The sequence below is a fragment of the Fragaria vesca genome, linkage group LG6, assembly GCF_000184155.1.
Source record: "Fragaria vesca subsp. vesca linkage group LG6, FraVesHawaii_1.0, whole genome shotgun sequence".
NCBI lineage: Eukaryota > Viridiplantae > Streptophyta > Magnoliopsida > Rosales > Rosaceae > Fragaria > Fragaria vesca.
The window spans coordinates 28,591,518-28,610,397 of record NC_020496.1 but is presented as its reverse complement, the minus strand read 5'-3'; the positions used below and the strand labels follow the sequence as shown (position 1 = coordinate 28,610,397).

Genomic DNA, 18,880 nt, shown 5'->3' with positions numbered 1-18,880 from the left:
AAAATTTCATATGATTTGGTGATCGTTAAGGCTTTCAAAGTTCAATTTAGTTTTAATGACCTTCAACGGTTTTAGTTTGACATAAGCTGGACCGTTCAAGATCATTAAAACTAAATCAAACTTTTGAAAGCCTAAACAATCACCAAATCATATGAAATTTTGTAGAGGTGATCTACTCATATAGACCTAAGATATGAACGGTGGAGATGTAAAAATTCAATTGGGAAGTGGTGTAATGCCCTATCCCTAGAAAGTGGCCAAAAATAGGGATCCCTCAATGGAAGGAGGCTGTATATATATATATATATACACAAAAACAAAAGATACTATCTACCAACAAGTATATATAGATTTAATCATGTTTGATATTGTCTATGTTAATTAAGAACCCTAAATTCTTTTCCTATTGTCTTAAATTCCTTGTTTCTTTTGTTCACTTGAATCCGGAGGCAAACATCAATCACTGCTGTCCCGATGCACGAAGAAAAGAGTTAAATATAGGATATGATCCAACAATATATAGCTAGCAATGTAAAATCCTAAACTACCTGAATGATCGATGGCAGTGGATACATAGAGAGAAAGAGAGAGAGATCTTCTGCCGATCTCAAACAGCTGAAATTAGAGACGACGATTTCACCATTTTCGAAACATCACTACATCAGATTGAGCAGCTTCTATATATACGACAATAGAAACCTCCATCTAGGGTAAGCTCAGAGTCGAAAACAAATGCGAGCATCGGTCCACGCTAAAATAAATAAAAGCATTTCGGGTACAAACCAAGGTCTTAAAAATTATACCCGACCGCCTAGCCGGCCCAACAGTCCGCCCGGTTTCCTTTAAATTTTTTTATTTATATAATTATAACATTTAAATACCCCAAAAGAAAACAATCTGGGTTCAGAACATTTCAAAATCGATAAACATCTTAAACCCTAAAAACCCCGAATCTTTCCTTTGGGGGGTTCTCAATTTCTCATCTTCATGGAGAACGGCCAAGTGCCCGAAAACGCTAACGAACGTAAGATTTTTGGGTTTTGTTTGATTTGGGATGTCTTTGATTTTTATTGTTTGTTGTTTAAGTTTGAGTTGTGAAAATTTGGGGGTGTTTGTTTGCGCAGATTGCCCAGGTACTCAATCCGAGTCTGCGGGGAAGGCTGATTCTTGTGAAGGATGCCCCAATCAGCAGATTTGTGCTACTGCTCCGAAGGGTCCTGACCCAGGTTTGCTCTGTCTCTTTCTGTGTGTTTTTGCTGCAGCTGTGGTTTTGTTTCGATTGAAGTTTGTTGATTTGTTCATTGATTATTGGAGATTTGTTGGGTTCTGTTTCTTTCTTTGGTTCCTGGTTATTGAGTACAAACGTTTTATTCAATTAGAAGAACAACCCCAAGTGTATGCTTTTATGTACCTCATTTTAGTCATCATGGGAATTTGTGTTGGTTTTTGAAGTAGCTGTTGTTCCGTTTCTTCTTTGTTTTGTTGGTGTTGATTGTGTTGTGGCATGTTGATGATAATTGATAGCATAGTTTGTTCACTGAAGTGTATTTGTCTTTAAAGAGCACTGTTAATGTGGATTGAAACATCCCGGATGTATTGAAAGAGTCTGGCATTCTGGCCTTTTCTGATATCTAGTCTTCTGTTTTGAAACTTACTCATGTGAGTATGTTGCTTATGCCTAGCTAAGTCTTGATGTTGATGCAAAACAGAGAGGAGGCTATGAGGTTTTGTATTTGTAAGCCTTGGTTTCCACATATCATTTGTTGAACTCATTGTAGTTCTGAGCTCAGTTGATGAGCCTTTTTCTTCGTGTGTATTCATTGACAAAAGATTTGTGTTAAGTGGAACAGTGAGAAACTTTACCTTGTAGTAGAACCTAATGCTGGACCAAAGTATGGATTCTGATGGTTTCATTTACCAGCTTTGATCACAAGTTCAAAGTTTACTTAGGAGAGTATTAATATAAGTCTACCTATGGAAGTGCATTAGGATATCAGTAACCATCTAGGATTTTCATCCTTTGTGCAAATTTGCAAGTTGTTGTTTGATGTAGACAAATAGTTGTTTTCATCCATTTCTCTTGACGATTTGTCTATATGCTCATGGCTCAAGGCTGATGCATTTGTCCTCCGACTTTTGTCTATGTTTCTGCAGACTTGGTTGCAATTGCAGAAAGAATGGCTACTGTAAAGCATAAGATACTGGTTCTATCAGGGAAAGGTGGAGTTGGTAAGAGCACATTCTCTGCCCAACTTTCATTTGCACTAGCAGCTATGGACTTCCAGGTGGGTCTTTTGGACATCGACATTTGTGGCCCTAGCATCCCAAAGATGCTTGGCCTAGAGGGCCAAGAAATCCACCAGAGCAACCTCGGCTGGTCTCCTGTCTATGTTGAGTCCAACCTTGGGGTTATGTCAATAGGGTTTATGCTTCCAGACCCTGATGACGCAGTTATATGGAGGGGTCCACGAAAGAATGCGCTCATTAAGCAATTCCTCAAGGATGTCGATTGGGGTGAGCTTGATTTTCTTATAGTTGATGCTCCTCCTGGAACCTCAGATGAGCACATTTCAATTGTTCAAGATCTGGGTGCTGCTTCAATAGATGGTGCAATCATTGTCACCACTCCACAACAAGTTTCCCTTATTGATGTGAGGAAAGAAGTAAGCTTCTGCAAGAAAGTAGGAATCCAGGTTATTGGGGTTGTTGAAAATATGAGTGGTTTGCGCCAGCCGATGTTGGCAGCTTCCAAATTTTTGAGGATGACAGAGGCAGGTGAGGAAAAAGATGTTACAGAATGGGTTATAGAGTATGTGAAAGAGAAAGCGCCAGAATTGCTTGATATAATAGCCTTGAATGAAGTGTTTGATAATAGTGGTGGTGGAGCTATAAAAATGTGCAGGGAAATGGGGGTACCCTTCCTGGGGAAGGTGCCGTTGGATCCCGAGCTTTGCAAGGCTGCTGAAGAAGGCAGGTCCTGCTTTGTTGATCAGAAAAGTGGCACGAGCGCACCTGCACTGAAGAAGATCATTGATACATTGATGGAAAATCAGGGCATATCTAGAAATGTTGTAGACAATGATGCATAGGTGATTGGTTTGATCTGCCAATTTCAAGATTTTGTCTATGTCTCTATGGTTGTAGAATAATACTTTTCTTAAACCTGGATCAGATCTCTTACATGGATCACAAATGAAGGATGTTCTTTCTCTTCCCCTCATGTATTTATCCACGGTTCTCTATACGTAAATCTCATCTTAAATTCTTAATTGTGTGACTATCTTTCATGAATTGTTGTACGTGTTCTTCCGCTTTATTAATTATATCTATGAAGTCCTATCGAAGCAAAATTTTATCTACAAAGCAAGTGAGTTCTCCTGATCCATCATCCAACTTGGGAAATAGAATCATTTCCGGATCCAAAATACGGTGAACTTGGATATGTGGTTTGCTGGTCAAGACATGAGCATGAAATGAGCTATAAGCTCGGGATCGAACTTTTGAGGTCCTATAGCAAGGAAGAGAACTATAAGAATTTGTTTGTGCTATTTGGGTTGATATGTTTATTTTATTTTCTATCAAATAATATCCAGTGTAGAAGAAGCTACAACTACTAACATATAATGCGACATGCTCCACATAAAAAGTAAAAAAAATTCATACTCATTGTTTCATGATCAAATACATCAAGCTATTAATCACGGAGGAGCCTCATTCCAAAATCTAGCAAAACTAGGTTACGTTAGTTGCTCTATTGCATTTACACGAAACATACCTCACGAGCTAACCATCTGAAGCTATGTTGAGCTCCTTCTCAGACGACAATATGTTCCGACAACACATTCTCAACACTTCCGATCCCACTGTCTACATATCAAACCATCACTGACATTCTATCTATTTTCGGTAGTCGACGTTTTTTGTAGTCTTGCATGTCGAAGCATAGAAGATTTTTCGATATAGATTTTTTTCGTCTTCCTAAAATAGAGAGGATGTACTTGTACAACTACAAAGTCAAAACTCAAAAGAAAAACACGCGGTGTGTGCAAATATTCGCACAATCAAATACTTCCCAATCAGTGTGTTGAGAGTCCACTCCCACCTCTTCCTTTCCCCTTCTGTCTTCTTCATCCTCCTTCTCCTCCTCTCTAACAATCACATGTTCCACCACCCCTAACCTCCTCCCAATCCCAACCCGCCGCCGCCATGTACCTCTCCGAAAAGCCCCACCCAATCGATTTCTACAAGTCCTCCTCCTCCCCCGACCGCGACATCATGATGGACGTCGTCTCCGCCGCCGCCGCCAACACCAGCAGCGGCGGCGAGGACCACGAGGTCCGCGCCCCCAAGAAACGCGCCGAGACATGGATCCAGGAAGAGACGCGCAGCCTGATCAGCTTCCGGCGCGAGGTGGACGGACTGTTCAACACGTCCAAGTCGAACAAGCACCTCTGGGAGCAGATCTCGGCCAAGATGAGGGATAAAGGGTTCGATCGGAGCCCCACCATGTGTACGGACAAGTGGCGGAACTTGCTTAAGGAGTTCAAGAAGGCCAGGCATCAAGCCAAGGTCGGCAGCAGGTCTGCTAAGATGACGTACTACGAGGACCTTCAGGAGCTGCTGAGGGGTAGGACTAGTAGTCATAATAGTAATAGTGGCGCGGATAATAATGCGGCGGCTAGTAATGGAGCCGCTGGTGGTTCCTATAAGAGGCCGAATTCGCCTCCGAAGCTCGAGTCTTTCATACGTTTCTCTGATAAGAGTGAGTGTTGTTTTCGTGTTTCTGAATTGTTTGAATATATGATGGTTGTGTAATCTGTGAAATTGCAATGCAGGTCTAGAGGATGCAGGCATTCCGTTTGGACCCATGGAAGGTATAAATTCAGTTTTTGTTTTTCACCGGATTAAGAGTTTGTTTCTGCGGTTGGTAAGAGCTTTTCGTGTGTGTGTGTGTGTGTGTGTGTGTGTGTGTGTGTGTGTGTTTATAGCTGCTGAACGGACGGCAGTGGACTTGGAAAGGCAGTTGGATCATGATGGTGACCCTCTGGCTATTACCGCGGGTGATGCAGTGGCAGGCAATGAGGTTCCACCGTGGAATTGGAGAGAGGGCCCTGAGAATGGTGAGCTTTCGTAACTAGACTTGCAATGCCATATAAGTAAGATAGTAATGATTTGAGAATTGAGATGCCGTCATGCTGCTATAATTGGTAGTGGAAATGTTTCTATTACTATATGCATCTCTACTGCCTTGAATTGGAATTAAGCTGCTTTCACCTGAAAAAACCGTGATGCTGCTATAATTGGTAGTGGAAATGTTTTTATTAGTATATGCATATCCACCGTCTTCAATTGGAATTAAGCTGCCTTCACCCGAAAAAAAAAGAAAAAAGAAAAAAGAAGGCAGTATGACCTACACTTTGTTTCATTTGAATAGGTTGTGTATGTTGCATATATTAAGCTGCCTTAATAACTACACATGTTGCATTCTAATTTAGTAGTGATACCAAAAAAAAGGTACATTCTTGATGTGTTTGTCATCTTTCAAGGAGCTTCACTTTTGTTATTCGTGTCCATTTCCCTTTCTACCACATTAGTAGAGTTTTCTGTCGTCATCAACCACTTGGATGATGGTACTTCCACTTTAAGCTTTATCACAATTTGCCTTTACGTCTTCTGAAAACCAAAATGACAACCAAAACCGATACACACATCTTGTAAAAGTCTGATTTTACAAGTTGTTTGAAGCATGTGATTGTTTAATGGCAGGAGGGGAGGGACACTCATCTTATTGTGGAAGGATTATAACTGTCAAGTTGGGCGAATACAACACCAGAAGGATTGGTATTGATGGAACTGCTGATGCGATTAAAGAGGCAATCAAGTCTGCGTTCAGAATAAGAACTAAGCGAGCATTTTGGTTGGAGGACGAGTATCAGGTTGTTCGGAGTCTTGATAGGGATATGCCTTTGGGCAATTACACTCTCCACCTTGATGAAGGTATCCCACACAATTACATTTCCATTAATTGTGGAACCAAGATTTTGGTTTACTGGATACATAGTAAGTAGCTGTATGCTTCTTTTGGCAGGAGTAACTATTAAACTTTGCCTCTGCGATGAATCCGACCATATAGTTCGGACTGAAGAAATAACATTCTACACTGAGGATGACTTTCGTGATTTCCTTACCCGTCGCGGCTTGATTGGTTTGAGAGATTTAAGAGAATTAGGTGGCTACAGACGCATTGATACATTAGATGATCTTCAATCTGGTGCAATGTATCAGGGAGTGAGACTTCTGGGGGACTAGAAGATTTTGTATATTCACTTCAACTATGATATAGCTCGTACAGTTGGTTTTTTTCTTCCTCCTTTTCTTGGTTTACTACTAATCATAAACCACATGTAAGAAGATTGTTGATTTGTTGTAAAAGCCAAGTGGCAGTCATCTGAGTTAACATTGTATAAAACAAATGTATTTTTTTTAATTGAAAAACAAATGTACATTTCAAGCCCATCTTTCTAGGTCTTTTTTTTTAACTTCTCATACCCTTTTCTTTTAACCAATTCATCTCTCAAATTTAACAGTGATCCCCCATCTTGATCACAAACACATGCCGTCCTCCCTGGTTCACTCTCTTTGGGTTTAACAAAGCATAAACATTGTTACCCATGGCCAAGATCAAGATTGGCATCAATGGTATTGGTGTCTCTCTTTACTGGTTTGTTCAGTATTTGTATGATATCATTTGTCTTGAATGAAGATTATGTTGTGAATGAAGGATTCGGAAGGATTGGCCGGACGGTGGCCAGAGTTGCTCTGCAGAGAGACGACATTGAACTCGTTGCCATAAACGATCCGTTCTTGACTGCTGATCACATGGTATGTGTATGTTAAACCAGTTAACTACATGAATATAGCGTCCGTTTTATCTTTTTGAGACATTTCATCAAACATTTTGTCATTCGCCGGTGGAGGAATTTCCTACATGGCATCACCCAAATTCTCCACTATTGTGGATCGAGTTGAATTTGTGTTATTGTGTATTAGGTAACTTAATTCTCGACAAAGGGGTTGCATGTATTAACTAATCTCATCTTCTCAGAGTTACATGTTCAAGTACGACAGTGTTCATGGGCAGTGGAAGCATGGCGAGCTTAAGGTTAAGGATGAAAGCACACTTCTCTTTGGTGATAAGGCCGTAAAGGTTTATGATTCTAGGTATATTTTCTTAATTACTATTTATACGCCAGTTACACTCCCACTCTTGTAGTTAACAAGACCAATGAAATTTCACTTTGGCTTGTTTATAGTTGTTTGTTTACCTTACCTAATGAAATCCCATGGGAAGATGGTGGTGCTGAATTTGTCGTCGAGTCCAGCGGTGTTAACTCAGATCAGGAGAGAGCATCACGCCACCTGACGGTAAAATTTTTTCACATGCTTGAATACGTGTTCATGAAGATTTTGTTGCTCATATATACAATGTTCCATTACATAGGCTGGTGCAAAGAAAGTAATCATTTCTGCGCCAAGTGACGAGTTTCCCATGTTTGTTGTGGGTGTTAATGAGAAGGACTACACTCCAGATCTTAGCATTGTTTCGAATGCAAGCTGCACTACTCACTGTCTTGCTCCACTGGCAAAGGTTTCATTTCTTATTATTGTCCTAATCAAATCAATATCAGCTAGCTAGTACTTCAATCAACTGGTTAATTTTCTCATGTTTACTGTATCAATGTACATGTCTTGGTAGGTTATCCACGATAAATTTGGTATCGTAGAGGGTCTTATGACCACTGTCCATTCAGTTACTGGTGAGAATGTATAGTATGCTCATTTGATTCTAAGCAAGCTAGACTGTAATGAATCATTGGTTGAAGGTTCTTTTGATATGTAATGTGATGTAGCTACTCAAATGACTGTTGATAGTCCACTAATGAAAGACTGGAGAGGTAGTAGAGCTGCTGGCCGTAACATCATTCCGACTAGTACTGGAGCTGCCGAGGTATTATATTGGACCCCTAACACCTTGTATTGGTATATGTAACGTATGCCTTCAGAGTTCGTATGATTCTCTAATGCTGTCTAAAAGATTTGGGAAATTTTTAGAACTAGTTTTGGTTTGATTTATAGGATGTTGGTAAAGTGCTGCCTGCTCTAAATGGGAAGTTGACAGGAATGGCCTTCAGGGTTCCCACTGTTGATGTGTCCGTGGTTGACCTCACAGTAAGACTTGAGAAGAAGGCTGCCTATGATGAGATTAAAAGTGCTATCAAGTAAGGATCTGGCCATCCACTTTGGTTTCTTATAGAATTTGAAACACATTAAACTACTAAAGAGTTGCTTGGTTTCATATTTTGGTGCATCTCTATGCCTATTTTTCTGTTTGATGAATGATGATATAACTTGCTTGTCTTTCAAGGCATGCTCACCTCTATCTCCTCAATCATCTGAGTTTCCTTTCAATTGTGAAATTCAGGGAAGAATCTGAGGGTAACCTAAAGGGAATCCTAGGATACATAGACGATGATTTGGTGTCCACTGACTTTGTGAGTAACCACAGGTGAGAATGACAGAATATTGTTGACTCTGACCTGTTGCCTCTATAAAACCTGCAGCACTTGGTTAAGTAACTGCCCTATTCTTTACTTCAGTTAATTGATTGAGGCTCTGAGGGAGTGCATACATGTTATGCTGCAGGTCGAGCATTTTCGATGCCAAGGCTGGAATTGCTTTGAATGACAACTTTGTGAAGCTTGTCGCTTGGTATGACAATGAGTGGGGTTACAGGTAATACCACAATTTCTACATAAGCATATTGTAGATTTCTTTTGACATCACAGTTTTCTGATGAACACGGTGTATTGCAGCTCACGAGTTATCGACTTGATCTGTCACATGGCCACAGTTGCATAAGCAATGTCAGTTCCTAAATCATCATTGCATGCAGCTAGCTAGGTTTCGACCATGGCTACAGATTTTTTTATTGGAATATTTCAGCAGACTCTTGAGTGTTACACATTTTGTTTGGGAGGCCTTCAGTACCACTCTTCTGTTGTTAATCCAAAATTGAATGAGGAAACACGAGGGAGAGATTTTGGTTTTGCTTTGATTTGTGTTAAGATTGTTCTTCTCCACAAAAAAAGAAAAAAAAAAGAAAGAATAGTATAGAGAGATTGATGAATGATGAATACAAATAACCAGTTGGGAGAGGAATTCCACATTTCCAAGAGTTATGGCCTCTTCAAAACATTGTGCAAGGTTTATGAGTACTTGTGTTTTTTGTAATCACCTGGTTCGTATAATCATGAGTATATATATGACTCATTTTCTTAGCAATGAGTTGATTTGGTTCATTTCTCTGAAAATGACAATAAGGCAGGGAGTTTGGAAAATGACACTAGGGCAGGGGGGAGTTTGGATTTTGACACAAAGGCAGGGAGTTATGAAAATGACAATAAGGCAGGGAGTTTGGAAAATGACACAAAGGCAGGGAGCAGTATATATGACTCATATTCTTGGCAATGAGTTGATTTGGTCCATTTCTCTGAAAATGACAATAAGGCAGGGAGTTTGGAAAATGACACTAGGGCAGGGGGGAGTTTGGATTTTGACACAAAGGCAGGGAGTTATGAAAATGACAATAAGGCAGGGAGTTTGGAAAATGACACAAAGGCAGGGAGCAGTATATATATGACTCATATTCTTGGCAATGAGTTGATTTGGTCCATTTCTCTGAAAATGACACTAAAGGCAGAGAGTTTAGAAAATGACACTAATAAGGCGCAGGGAGTTATGAAAATTACACGAAGGCAGGGAGTTTAGAAAATGACAATAATGCAGAGTTTTGAAAGTATGTCTGGATTCCTATAAGTATGTCTAATCCATATAACTGCATTGCTTCCATATATCCCAAGCCTTATAACTTCATTTCTTCCATATATCCCAAGGGAGTAAGAAGCGAGAGGGAGGAAGGTTTGAGCTCCACAGAGATCGAGAAGCTGCGGAATGGGGAACAGCAGTTCTGTTAACTTGCCAGTGTTAGTCATCTTACATTCTTACTACAATATATTTTGCATGCTTTAGTAGTCTTAGCTTATATATTCTTTCACTTGCTTACGATCTTCATGGTTTCCGTTAATATTAATATGATCTTCATGCTTTAGACCTGTTGATAGAAATGTAGAGCTACTGCTGTCGCAACTCCTAGCTAGCTATTTCTGTTCAGTCTCCGTCGTTGTCGTTGTCGTCTCAAATTCATGCTTCTTGCTCAATTATACTGAGGAACTCTAGCATATTACTGAGGGGAAATACATTATGTTCTCCATCTAATCTGAACTTTCTGGAAGAAATTTGGAGTGTTTCCTTCAAATTGTAGTCTGAAGTTGGTGGAATTAAATCCAATATTACCTTCTTGTTGCGCATAATCAACATGCTCAATTGATTTTTCATCATTAAAGCTCAAGGATCTCTTTCAGATATTGAAGAATATAGGGAAATTCCATGTAGGAGGAACAAAGGCAATGGATAAACCTTCCTAGCTAGCTGCAACTCATTCGTAGCCATAGTCGATCTTTTTCACTAATTTGATGAATAATTTTTAACTCGGTCAATTTTCTTATGGTCTTAATAAATAACAGAATGGAGCAGGGTGCACCTAGGAGCAAATCTATGGTGGGATTGAACAAATGTATTGTTTCTCTCATCACCATCGTTGGCTTTTGCCTGCAATTGAAATTTGCAAATTCATCTCCAGACTACAACAGTACATTATTGATGAGGCTGTTTGTTATCGACGTCTCGGCTTACTTCGGGTCAATAGGTGTCATGATAATCCAAAATGATCACGGTACAGTAGACTTTCGTAAATTCATGAATAGGATTATCATCATGTTGGGAACTCTGGTTTTCACTTTAGAGCTGCTCATCCTCTTTCCACCTTTTGGTTGGCTCGTTCTCTTCATCTGGAGCATCTGTTTTGTTAGTGTTGCGAGCAAGTCATACCAATACTTGAAAACATTATGTGAAAGTGGAGTCTCAGCTCTTGTTCTAGCCATTGGTGAATTGAAAGAGAAGCTAATTGTGATGAGTGGCGACTTGATTGAGAGTTTCGCAGTTGCAGGAATTGCTCGTGCCTCTGAAAGACTGAAGGAGCTGATCATCAGGATATGCCGCTGGACTGAGCATGAAGCACAAAACCAGAACCAAATCATGAATGAGCTACCTGTTTAATTCATACTACAGTATCTACCCGCCTAGGCACCTACCACAATTGTATCGAATACATTTGATTCACAATTAATTCAGTTTGTAATTTTCACTCTAATATGCGAAGTACATTGGGTTTGAGGCTTGAAGTTGAGACAAAAAATTAATAGACTTCTTACGGATAACTACATAAATCCTACTATAATTATCATTAGCAAGATCCAAAACAACGATTAAACCTTGATAGGATTCTAGAAATCATGGATTATTGAAGCCAGATGCAGAAAATAAAAGGAAGCAGTAAAGGAAAACGTTAAATCTGTAAAGAACTACATTGTGAATTCTTAGATAAGGAGAACAGTACAACTCAGCTAGGCAATAGGTATTACAAGCCAAAAGACTAATATAAGTGCTACACTGTTAACAGTCCCCCCTCAACCATATGCTTGGTAACAAGCATACTGGTTGGAAAAATACACAGCTATAGCCAATTACAAGATAACATCCAATTCAAAAACCCATCATGATATGATAAGACTAGCTTCCATCTTGATTTGCAGCAGGTATATAAAAGAGGAGAAAGAGCTTGCTGGAAGAATCTCACCGGTAGTAGTGCAACATGATGAAGAATAAACCCAGTAGCATAGCAGCAAACTATGTAAAACTGAAAAATAAAAAATCCAAATCTGAAAACTGCATATATTTTATTATTTTTCTTCAATTGTAATCTGACAAACTGAAAAACTGAAAAGCTGCATATGTTGCCATAAGAACTTGAATCTTGTTTAACTTTCATATCTGAAACACTTGCACTCTACCAGTAACCATATAAAGCTTCTTGCACAAACATTAGAAGAATTCTGCCTTAATTATCAACTCCATATGCACTCATATATAACCAGCAACTCATCTCTACCTCATCTCTACTAGGGGATTCATCCAAACACCATATCAGCAGCAATGTAACCACACTAGAAACAGTAGGCACAACAAATTCCATAGCAAATTTCAAATTCCTCATCAAATATGGAAACCTCCTCCAAACTCAACACATCCAGCACATAGAGCCATACAACCAATTTGTACTCCAACTTGCCAAGCCAATTCACCAGACCAAAATGAAAATATAAAACTGCTTCATCACCTTTTCTTTGGTTGATGGCAGACACAAACTTTGATATAAAAGGAAAATGACAAACTGATGATGACATAGCAAATTAAACCAGAAATCAATTCCACAAATCCAATGATAGGGTGGAAAAATTGGGAGGATATTACCAATTCTGCTGAAGAATCTAATGCTCACTGAGGTGGGTGCATGAGAAATTGATAAGCCAAAGCACAAGTCGGAAGCTGTTGATGCTCAATCTAGATATCAGTGAGTGATACTAAAGCAACCATTGACAGATGAAGCACATATTACTAGAATAGAATATTGCAGAATGTCTGAGGCAAATTTCAATTGAATGCAGCAACGTCCAAATATCAGAGTAATCAGAAACTACTTCACCAAATTCAGACATGTACTTCACAGTAGAGCTAGAGAACCAATCCATAATCCAAATTATCAAGCCACATTCACCGGTCCACACACAAAAAGAAAATATAAACTGCATCATCACCTTTTTCTTTTGGTTGACGGCAAACAAACCTTGATATGAAAAGAAAAACTGGAAAACTGGCGAATTGGAGCACAACAACCCAGACCATAGAGAAATTTCATAATTCAAGTGAGAGAGGTGACCGAATCAACAAAGAAATTATCAAATCCTCTATAATTGGAGCCAAAGCATGGATAGAAAATCACCATCACAATAATAGCACCCATATATATATATATATATATATATCCTCAAATCACCATCTCAAAGTACAATCAGATTTAGAAGCCCAGAGTATTCACATATAATATCCATCTAGCACTGTCAAATCATCTCCCCTACTTCTACATCCAACCAGATGAAAGCAATAAACACAGTTGAGGAGAGAGAGAGAGAGACTAGTACCGAATCGGTGACCAAAGACTGCAAATCGGGGCTGAGAGGGCAACGAGGATCAGAAGCGTGAAGATGGCGCCAGTGAGATGTGCGAGCAGAGAACTCAAAACTAGAAAAGAAGGCGAGGTTGGCGATCAGAGCCCGACTGCAGATGAAGTCGCACTTGCTTCAATTGAGGACGGCACAGCTTCAATCGATAGGCTAGGGTTTTGAGATTTGGGGAAAACAGAAATTGGGAACTATTGAATTGAACAACGCGGAAGCTAAGACTAGAGAATTAGGTGGCTACAGACGCAATGATACTATGATATAACTCAGACAGTTGTTGTTTCTTCCTCCTTTTCTTGGTTTACTACTAATCCTAAACCACATGTAAGAAGATTGTTGATTTATGTTGTAGTCATCTGAGTTAACATTGTATAAACAAATGTACTTTTTTTTTTTAATTGAAAAACAAACGTACATTTCAAGCCCCATCTTTCAAGGTTTTTTTACTTCTCGTGCATTTTCTTTTAAGATTAAATTCAGTTTGTTTTCTCGTATTTTAGGTCAATAATCAGTTTGGTCTCAAATATTTTTTTTTAATAACGTTGGTCCTTGAAGTTCTACTTCACATCAATTTAGTCTAATTTTTGAATTGTCCTAGTTACCATGACGTCATGTGCTCAGTTATCTGTGACATAAGGGCTCAGTTTCTGACTTAAAAGGGTAAAATAGTCATTTTATCATATATTGCCCTCATCAATATAACGAACTCTCCACTCTCCGTTGGATTGGAGTATATCGAGGTCGGAGTCCCAAACCCCGTCTTGAGTTGCGACGGAGCTTAGCGCTCCCTTCCGTCGTCCGGCCGTCTCTCAGCGTGCTATCGATGGCCAGGGCTTCTTCTCGCCATTCCTGACGTCTCTGTTGTGTCAAATTTCATGGAGGAGCGCTACTGAAAGAGAATCAGAGGAGAGAAGGTGACTGCCTCTCCGATCGGGTTTCCGATTCCGGTCACGGCGGTGAGCGTGACTGGTGTGGATAGCTTAGTCTCGCCATCCCCGTTCTGTATGTGGTCTCGATTTCTTCAGAGGAGCCTTCATGACTGAGAATCGATTAATTGAAGCTCAAGCAGTTTTCCGGCAAGTTTATGTGTTTTTCGGCCACTGTCGAAGGCAATTGAGGTATGAACCTTGATCTTCTCTTCGAGCTCTACCTCTGTATATAATTGGAATTGAGTTTGGTGATGTTTGGGAGAATTTAGGTTTTAGGTAGAGGAGGACCGCCGTGAGTGACGTTGTTCACGGCGGCGGTGGGGGTTGAAGGAATTGGTTTCCGGCTTTGTTAGTATACTGAATTTGTATGAGATAATCAGTTTTGATTTTGGGATGAGATTGAAGAAGTTGGAGTTTTGGGATATTGGTAGTGTTCAATTATTGCGCAGGGTGGTTTAATTAAGAATGGAGGAGTTAGGATTTTCTGGGTTTGGTTGAGCTTGGCAGTAGCATTGGAACAGAGTTAAGTTATTGCTTAAATTCCAGAAACGGAGGGAGTTGAAGGATTGATGATGAACTGTATGTTGTTATTTTCATTTTAGTATATCATAAAATGACTATTTTACCCTTTTAAGTTAGAAACTGGACTTTTGTGTCGCGGACAACTCAGAGTATGACGTCATGGTAAGGAGGGCAATTCAAAAATTGGACTAAACTGATGTGAAATAGAACTTCAAGGACCAACGTTATTAAAAAAAAAAAAAAGATATGAGACCAAACTAATTATTGACCTAAAGTACGAAGGGGCAAACTGAATTTAATCCTTCTTTTAACCAATTCATCTCTCAAATTTAACAGTGATCCCCCATCTTCATCACAAACACATGCCGTCCTCCCTGGTTCACTCTCTTTGGGTTTAACAAAGCATAAACATTGTTACCCATGGCCAAGATCAAGATTGGCATCAATGGTATTGGTGTCTCTCTTCACTGGTTTGTTCAGTATTTGTATCATATCATTTGTCTTGAATGGAGATTATGTTGTGAATGAAGGATTCGGAAGGATTGGCCGCATCGTGGCCAGAGTTGCTCTGCAGAGAGACGACATTGAACTCGTTGCCATAAACGATCCTTTCTTGACTGCTGATCACGTGGTTATGTAAAACCAGTTAACTACATGAATATAGTGTCCGTCTTTAACTTTTTTGAGACATTTCATTAAACATTTTACCTTTCGCCGGGCTTCACCCAAATTCTCCACTATTGTGGATCGAGTTGAATTTGTGTTATTGTGTATTAGGTAACTTAATTCTCCACAAAGGGGTTGCATGTATTAACTAATCCCATCTTCTCAGAGCTACATATTTAAGTACGACAGTGTTCATGGGCAGTGGAAGCATGGCGAGCTTAAGGTTAAGGATGAAAGCACACTTCTTTTTGGTGAAAAGGCCGTTAAGGTTTATGATTCTAGGTATATTTTCTTAATTACACTCCCACTCTTGTGTTTACTTGGTAGTTAACAAGAACAATGAAATTCACTTTGGCTTGTTTATAGTTGTTTGTTTACCTTACCTAATGAAATCCCATGGGAAGATGGTGGTGTTGAATTTGTCGTCGAGTCCAGTGGAGTAACTCAGATCAGGAGAGAGCATCACGCCACCTGACGGTAAAAAAATTTCACATGCTTGTATACATGTTCATGAAGATTTTGTTGCTGATATGTACAATGTTCCATTACATAGGCTGGTGCAAAGAAAGTAATTATTTCTGCTCCAAGTGACGAGTTTCCCATGTCTGTTATGGGTGTTAATGAGAAGGACTACACTCCAGATCTTAACATTGATTCGAATGCAAGCTGCACTACTCACTGTCTTGCTCCACTGGCAAAGGTTTCATTTCTTATTATTGTCCTAATCAAATCAATATCAGCTAGCTAGTACTTCAATCAACTGGTTAATTTTCTCATGTTTACTGTATCAATATACATGTCTTGATAGGTTATCCACGATAAATTTGGTATCGTAGAGGGTCTTATGACCGCAGTCCATTCAGTTACTGGTGAGAATGTATAGTATGCTCATTTGATTCTAAGCAAGCTAGACTGTAATGAATCATTAATTGGTTGAAGGTTCTTTTGATATGTGATGTAGCTACTCAAATGACTGTTGATAGTCCACTAATGAAAGACTGGAGTGGTAGTAGAGCTGCTGGCCGTAACATCATTCCGACTAGTACTGGAGCTGCCGAGGTATTATATTAGACCCCTAAAACCTTGTATTGGTAGATGTAACAACAAGGGGGATCGAAACTGTGAACTCAAGTGTGAGTGATGAGGACAATCGACATACACGCGGCATTAGAAAATAGAACGCGCCTAAGGAAAAAACCCTATTAAGAAAGAAAACCTCTCTCTCCTAGCTAAACATTGTAGGCGGCCTCGCCATAATGTCTTAGCCTGGGAGAGGAAACGTTTAGCTGGAGTGCGCGCCATTTTTGCTCGTCTTCTTCTCCTATTTTTGTCTATGTTGGTGGGCGAGTTGGAAGGAAGGAAGAGGTGGGATTGGAAGTTGCAGATCCAACTGAGGTGGTAGGGGAAGGGTTCAGATTCGTTCTAGCATGGGATTTTTGTGGTTGTTCCGGCGTCCTGTTAAGGTATTAGCCCTAACTGAAGAAACTGAGAACAAATTGAAAGAAAAGAAAAGGAAATAAACTTCAGATTTTCATTCTCTACCAAACTGAGTACAGTTGGGGGTCTTTATACCCAGATAAACAACACATGAACAGGCCCACGTGTCACACAACTGATGGTCCATTACTAATGCAACTCTAATCCATACTTAACGGCTAATTAGACTTAATTAAACTAAACAGACACTAAACTGTCTCACGTGCATAGCACCTGAGGACCAACCACTGACCAACTACACTTCTCCTAGTTAAACTAGACAAGGAAAGACTACAATCATAACAATTCATCCCTCCCAAAAAACAGCTTGTCCTCAAGCTCACTTATCAGTGAAATCTGGGAACCTGCGTTGAATGTCATCTGCTTCCTCCCACGTGGCCTCCTCCTCAGCAGCACCAAGCCATTTAATCAACCATTTAGTTACTGGTGCATTGTTCTTCCTGAAAACCCCTCTTTCCAAAACTTTTGCTGGGTACCATCTAGGGTTATGTGGATCAAGGTCAGGAGGCAAGTGTGTAGCAACCACCACAAAGTCTCCCATTTTCTTCTTTAGCAGTGACACATGGAACACTGGATGAACCTTTGATGAATCAGGCAATTTCAGCTTATAAGCAACATATCCGATCTTCTGTATAATGAGATAAGGGCCACAATACCTTGGAGCTAGTTTGTGGCTGGATCGCTTTTGCACTGACTGCTGCCGATAAGGTTGTAGTTTGAGATAAACCCAATCTCCCACTTCAAAACTTCTCTCTGAGTGATGCTTGTCATAGAAATTTTTCATTCTGCATTGAGCCACTTGCAAATTTCTCTTCAGACTAGCCAATAACTCATCTCTTAATTGTAATTGAGCATCCACTGATGCCACTGCAGTCCCACCCACCTCATAAGCTTTCACAGCTGGAGCTTCATATCCATATAGAGCTTTAAATGGAGTCATGCCAATGGCTGAATGATGAGCTGAGTTGTACCAGTACTCAGCCCATGGTATGGCTTCAACCCAAGAACTTGGTCTTTCTCCAACCACACACCTGAGGTACTGCTCCACTGTCCTATTCAGGTTCTCAGTTTGGCCATCACTTTGTGGGTGGTAAGAGGAGCTTTTGTTTAAAGTAGTTCCCTGTAAGGTGAAGAATGCTTCCCAAAATTTGCTGAGAAAGATTGGATCCCTATCAGATATGATAGATTCTGGCATTCCATGTAGTCGAAAAAACTTCCTTCACAAAGTGTTGAGCCACAGTAGAAGCTGTATAAGGGTGTGACATTGGTATAAAGTGACCATACTTGGTCAATCTATCAACCACCACCAAGAGTACTGTTTTTCCAGCTGACTTTGGAAGGCCTTCAATGAAATCCATAGAGATTTGAGTCCAAGCTTTGTCCGGTATCACATTTGGTTGCAACAACCCTGGAGGATTGACTGTCTCATAGTGATTCTGCTGACAAATGTGACAAGTAGAAACCACAGACTTAATATCTCCTTTCATACCAGGCCAAGCAAAAGACCTGAACATTCTCTTATGGGTTCTTGCAACACCAGCATGCCCCTCATTATACCCTTCATGAAACTCAACAATAACCTTTTGTCTCCAATTATCCAACTGTGGCACAAAGATCCTGCCCTTATATAATAACTGAGAGTGAAGTTGAGTAAAAGACCTTGGAGGATTTGTACCTTCCCTTAGCTGTTGTAAGATTGAAAGAGTTTCAGCATCCCTCTCACATGCCTTCTGAATTTCCAGCACATAGTCATGAACTGGTGATGACACTCCAGTCATTGTTGAAAGGGTACTGTACTTAGAAATAGGTTCCAGGTCACGTGTGAGTTCTTCTCTCCTTGATAGTGCATCAGAGGCTGCATTATTCTTTCCTGGTTTATATTGAATGGTGTAATCATAGCCAACAAGCTTCAATAACCACTTCTGTTGTGTAGGGGTTGTAATCTTCTGCTCAAGGAAATATTGTATAGTTCTGTGATCAGTCAGAATTCTGAAATGATTTCCCAGCAAA

General features: G+C 39.9%; 4 protein-coding genes, 1 non-coding gene and 1 pseudogene across 6 annotated transcripts; 5 read left to right on the top strand and 1 right to left on the bottom strand.

Annotated features, from left to right (window-relative positions):
* The first annotated feature begins 899 nt into the window (after positions 1-899).
* On the top strand, positions 900-3,347 carry LOC101303050 (cytosolic Fe-S cluster assembly factor nubp1-like). The gene is made up of 3 exons (XM_004303967.1): positions 900-1,024; positions 1,125-1,226; positions 2,155-3,347. Exons 1-3 carry the CDS (start codon positions 988-990, stop codon positions 3,087-3,089), a joined length of 1,074 nt encoding a protein of 357 aa, XP_004304015.1. The 5' UTR covers positions 900-987; the 3' UTR covers positions 3,090-3,347.
* A 699-nt stretch (positions 3,348-4,046) lies between these two features.
* LOC101302769 (trihelix transcription factor GT-1-like) lies at positions 4,047-6,398 on the top strand. The gene is made up of 5 exons (XM_004303966.1): positions 4,047-4,762; positions 4,836-4,874; positions 4,989-5,120; positions 5,767-5,997; positions 6,089-6,398. The coding sequence occupies exons 1-5, from the start codon at positions 4,207-4,209 to the stop codon at positions 6,307-6,309; spliced, it is 1,179 nt and encodes a 392-aa protein (XP_004304014.1). The 5' UTR covers positions 4,047-4,206; the 3' UTR covers positions 6,310-6,398.
* A 273-nt stretch (positions 6,399-6,671) lies between these two features.
* On the top strand, positions 6,672-8,919 carry LOC101302473 (glyceraldehyde-3-phosphate dehydrogenase 2, cytosolic-like). Its single transcript, XM_004303965.1, has 11 exons — positions 6,672-6,699; positions 6,782-6,882; positions 7,106-7,221; positions 7,314-7,425; positions 7,502-7,648; positions 7,757-7,817; positions 7,911-8,008; positions 8,137-8,279; positions 8,483-8,566; positions 8,704-8,793; positions 8,874-8,919. The coding sequence occupies exons 1-11, from the start codon at positions 6,672-6,674 to the stop codon at positions 8,917-8,919; spliced, it is 1,026 nt and encodes a 341-aa protein (XP_004304013.1).
* Positions 8,920-9,884: 965 nt separating this feature from the next.
* Positions 9,885-11,186, top strand: LOC101299984. The gene is made up of 3 exons (XM_004305887.1): positions 9,885-10,043; positions 10,644-11,085; positions 11,169-11,186. Exons 1-3 carry the CDS (start codon positions 10,012-10,014, stop codon positions 11,184-11,186), a joined length of 492 nt encoding a protein of 163 aa, XP_004305935.1. The 5' UTR covers positions 9,885-10,011.
* A 52-nt stretch (positions 11,187-11,238) lies between these two features.
* Positions 11,239-13,556, bottom strand: LOC101302182. Of its 2 annotated transcripts, none has more exons than XR_185021.1 (2): positions 13,218-13,556; positions 11,239-11,875 (listed from the first exon to the last, which is right to left on the bottom strand). It is a non-coding gene; the product is annotated as an uncharacterized LOC101302182 (transcript). The 2 variants fall into 2 exon arrangements; XR_185022.1 differs by lacking the exon at positions 11,239-11,875 and adding an exon at positions 12,008-12,750 and having other exon boundaries at positions 13,218-13,267.
* A 1,571-nt stretch (positions 13,557-15,127) lies between these two features.
* On the top strand, positions 15,128-16,444 carry LOC101299695 (annotated as a pseudogene).
* Positions 16,445-18,880: the final 2,436 nt, after the last annotated feature.

Coding starts and splice junctions, on each gene's coding strand:
- LOC101302473 (XM_004303965.1), top strand. CDS start 6,672: ATGGCCAAGATCAAGATTGGCATCAATG. Junction 7,818..7,910: donor CACTGTCCATTCAGTTACTG/GTGAGAATGTAT, acceptor AATGTGATGTAG/CTACTCAAATGACTGTTGAT. Junction 8,009..8,136: donor CTAGTACTGGAGCTGCCGAG/GTATTATATTGG, acceptor TTTGATTTATAG/GATGTTGGTAAAGTGCTGCC.
- LOC101303050 (XM_004303967.1), top strand. CDS start 988: ATGGAGAACGGCCAAGTGCCCGAAAACGCTAACGAAC. Junction 1,025..1,124: donor GCCCGAAAACGCTAACGAAC/GTAAGATTTTTG, acceptor TTGTTTGCGCAG/ATTGCCCAGGTACTCAATCC. Junction 1,227..2,154: donor TCCGAAGGGTCCTGACCCAG/GTTTGCTCTGTC, acceptor ATGTTTCTGCAG/ACTTGGTTGCAATTGCAGAA.
- LOC101302769 (XM_004303966.1), top strand. CDS start 4,207: ATGTACCTCTCCGAAAAGCCCCACCCAATCGATTTCTACAAGTCCTCC. Junction 4,875..4,988: donor TCCGTTTGGACCCATGGAAG/GTATAAATTCAG, acceptor GTGTGTTTATAG/CTGCTGAACGGACGGCAGTG. Junction 5,998..6,088: donor CACTCTCCACCTTGATGAAG/GTATCCCACACA, acceptor TTCTTTTGGCAG/GAGTAACTATTAAACTTTGC.
- LOC101299984 (XM_004305887.1), top strand. CDS start 10,012: ATGGGGAACAGCAGTTCTGTTAACTTGCCAGT. Junction 10,044..10,643: donor AGTTCTGTTAACTTGCCAGT/GTTAGTCATCTT, acceptor AATAAATAACAG/AATGGAGCAGGGTGCACCTA.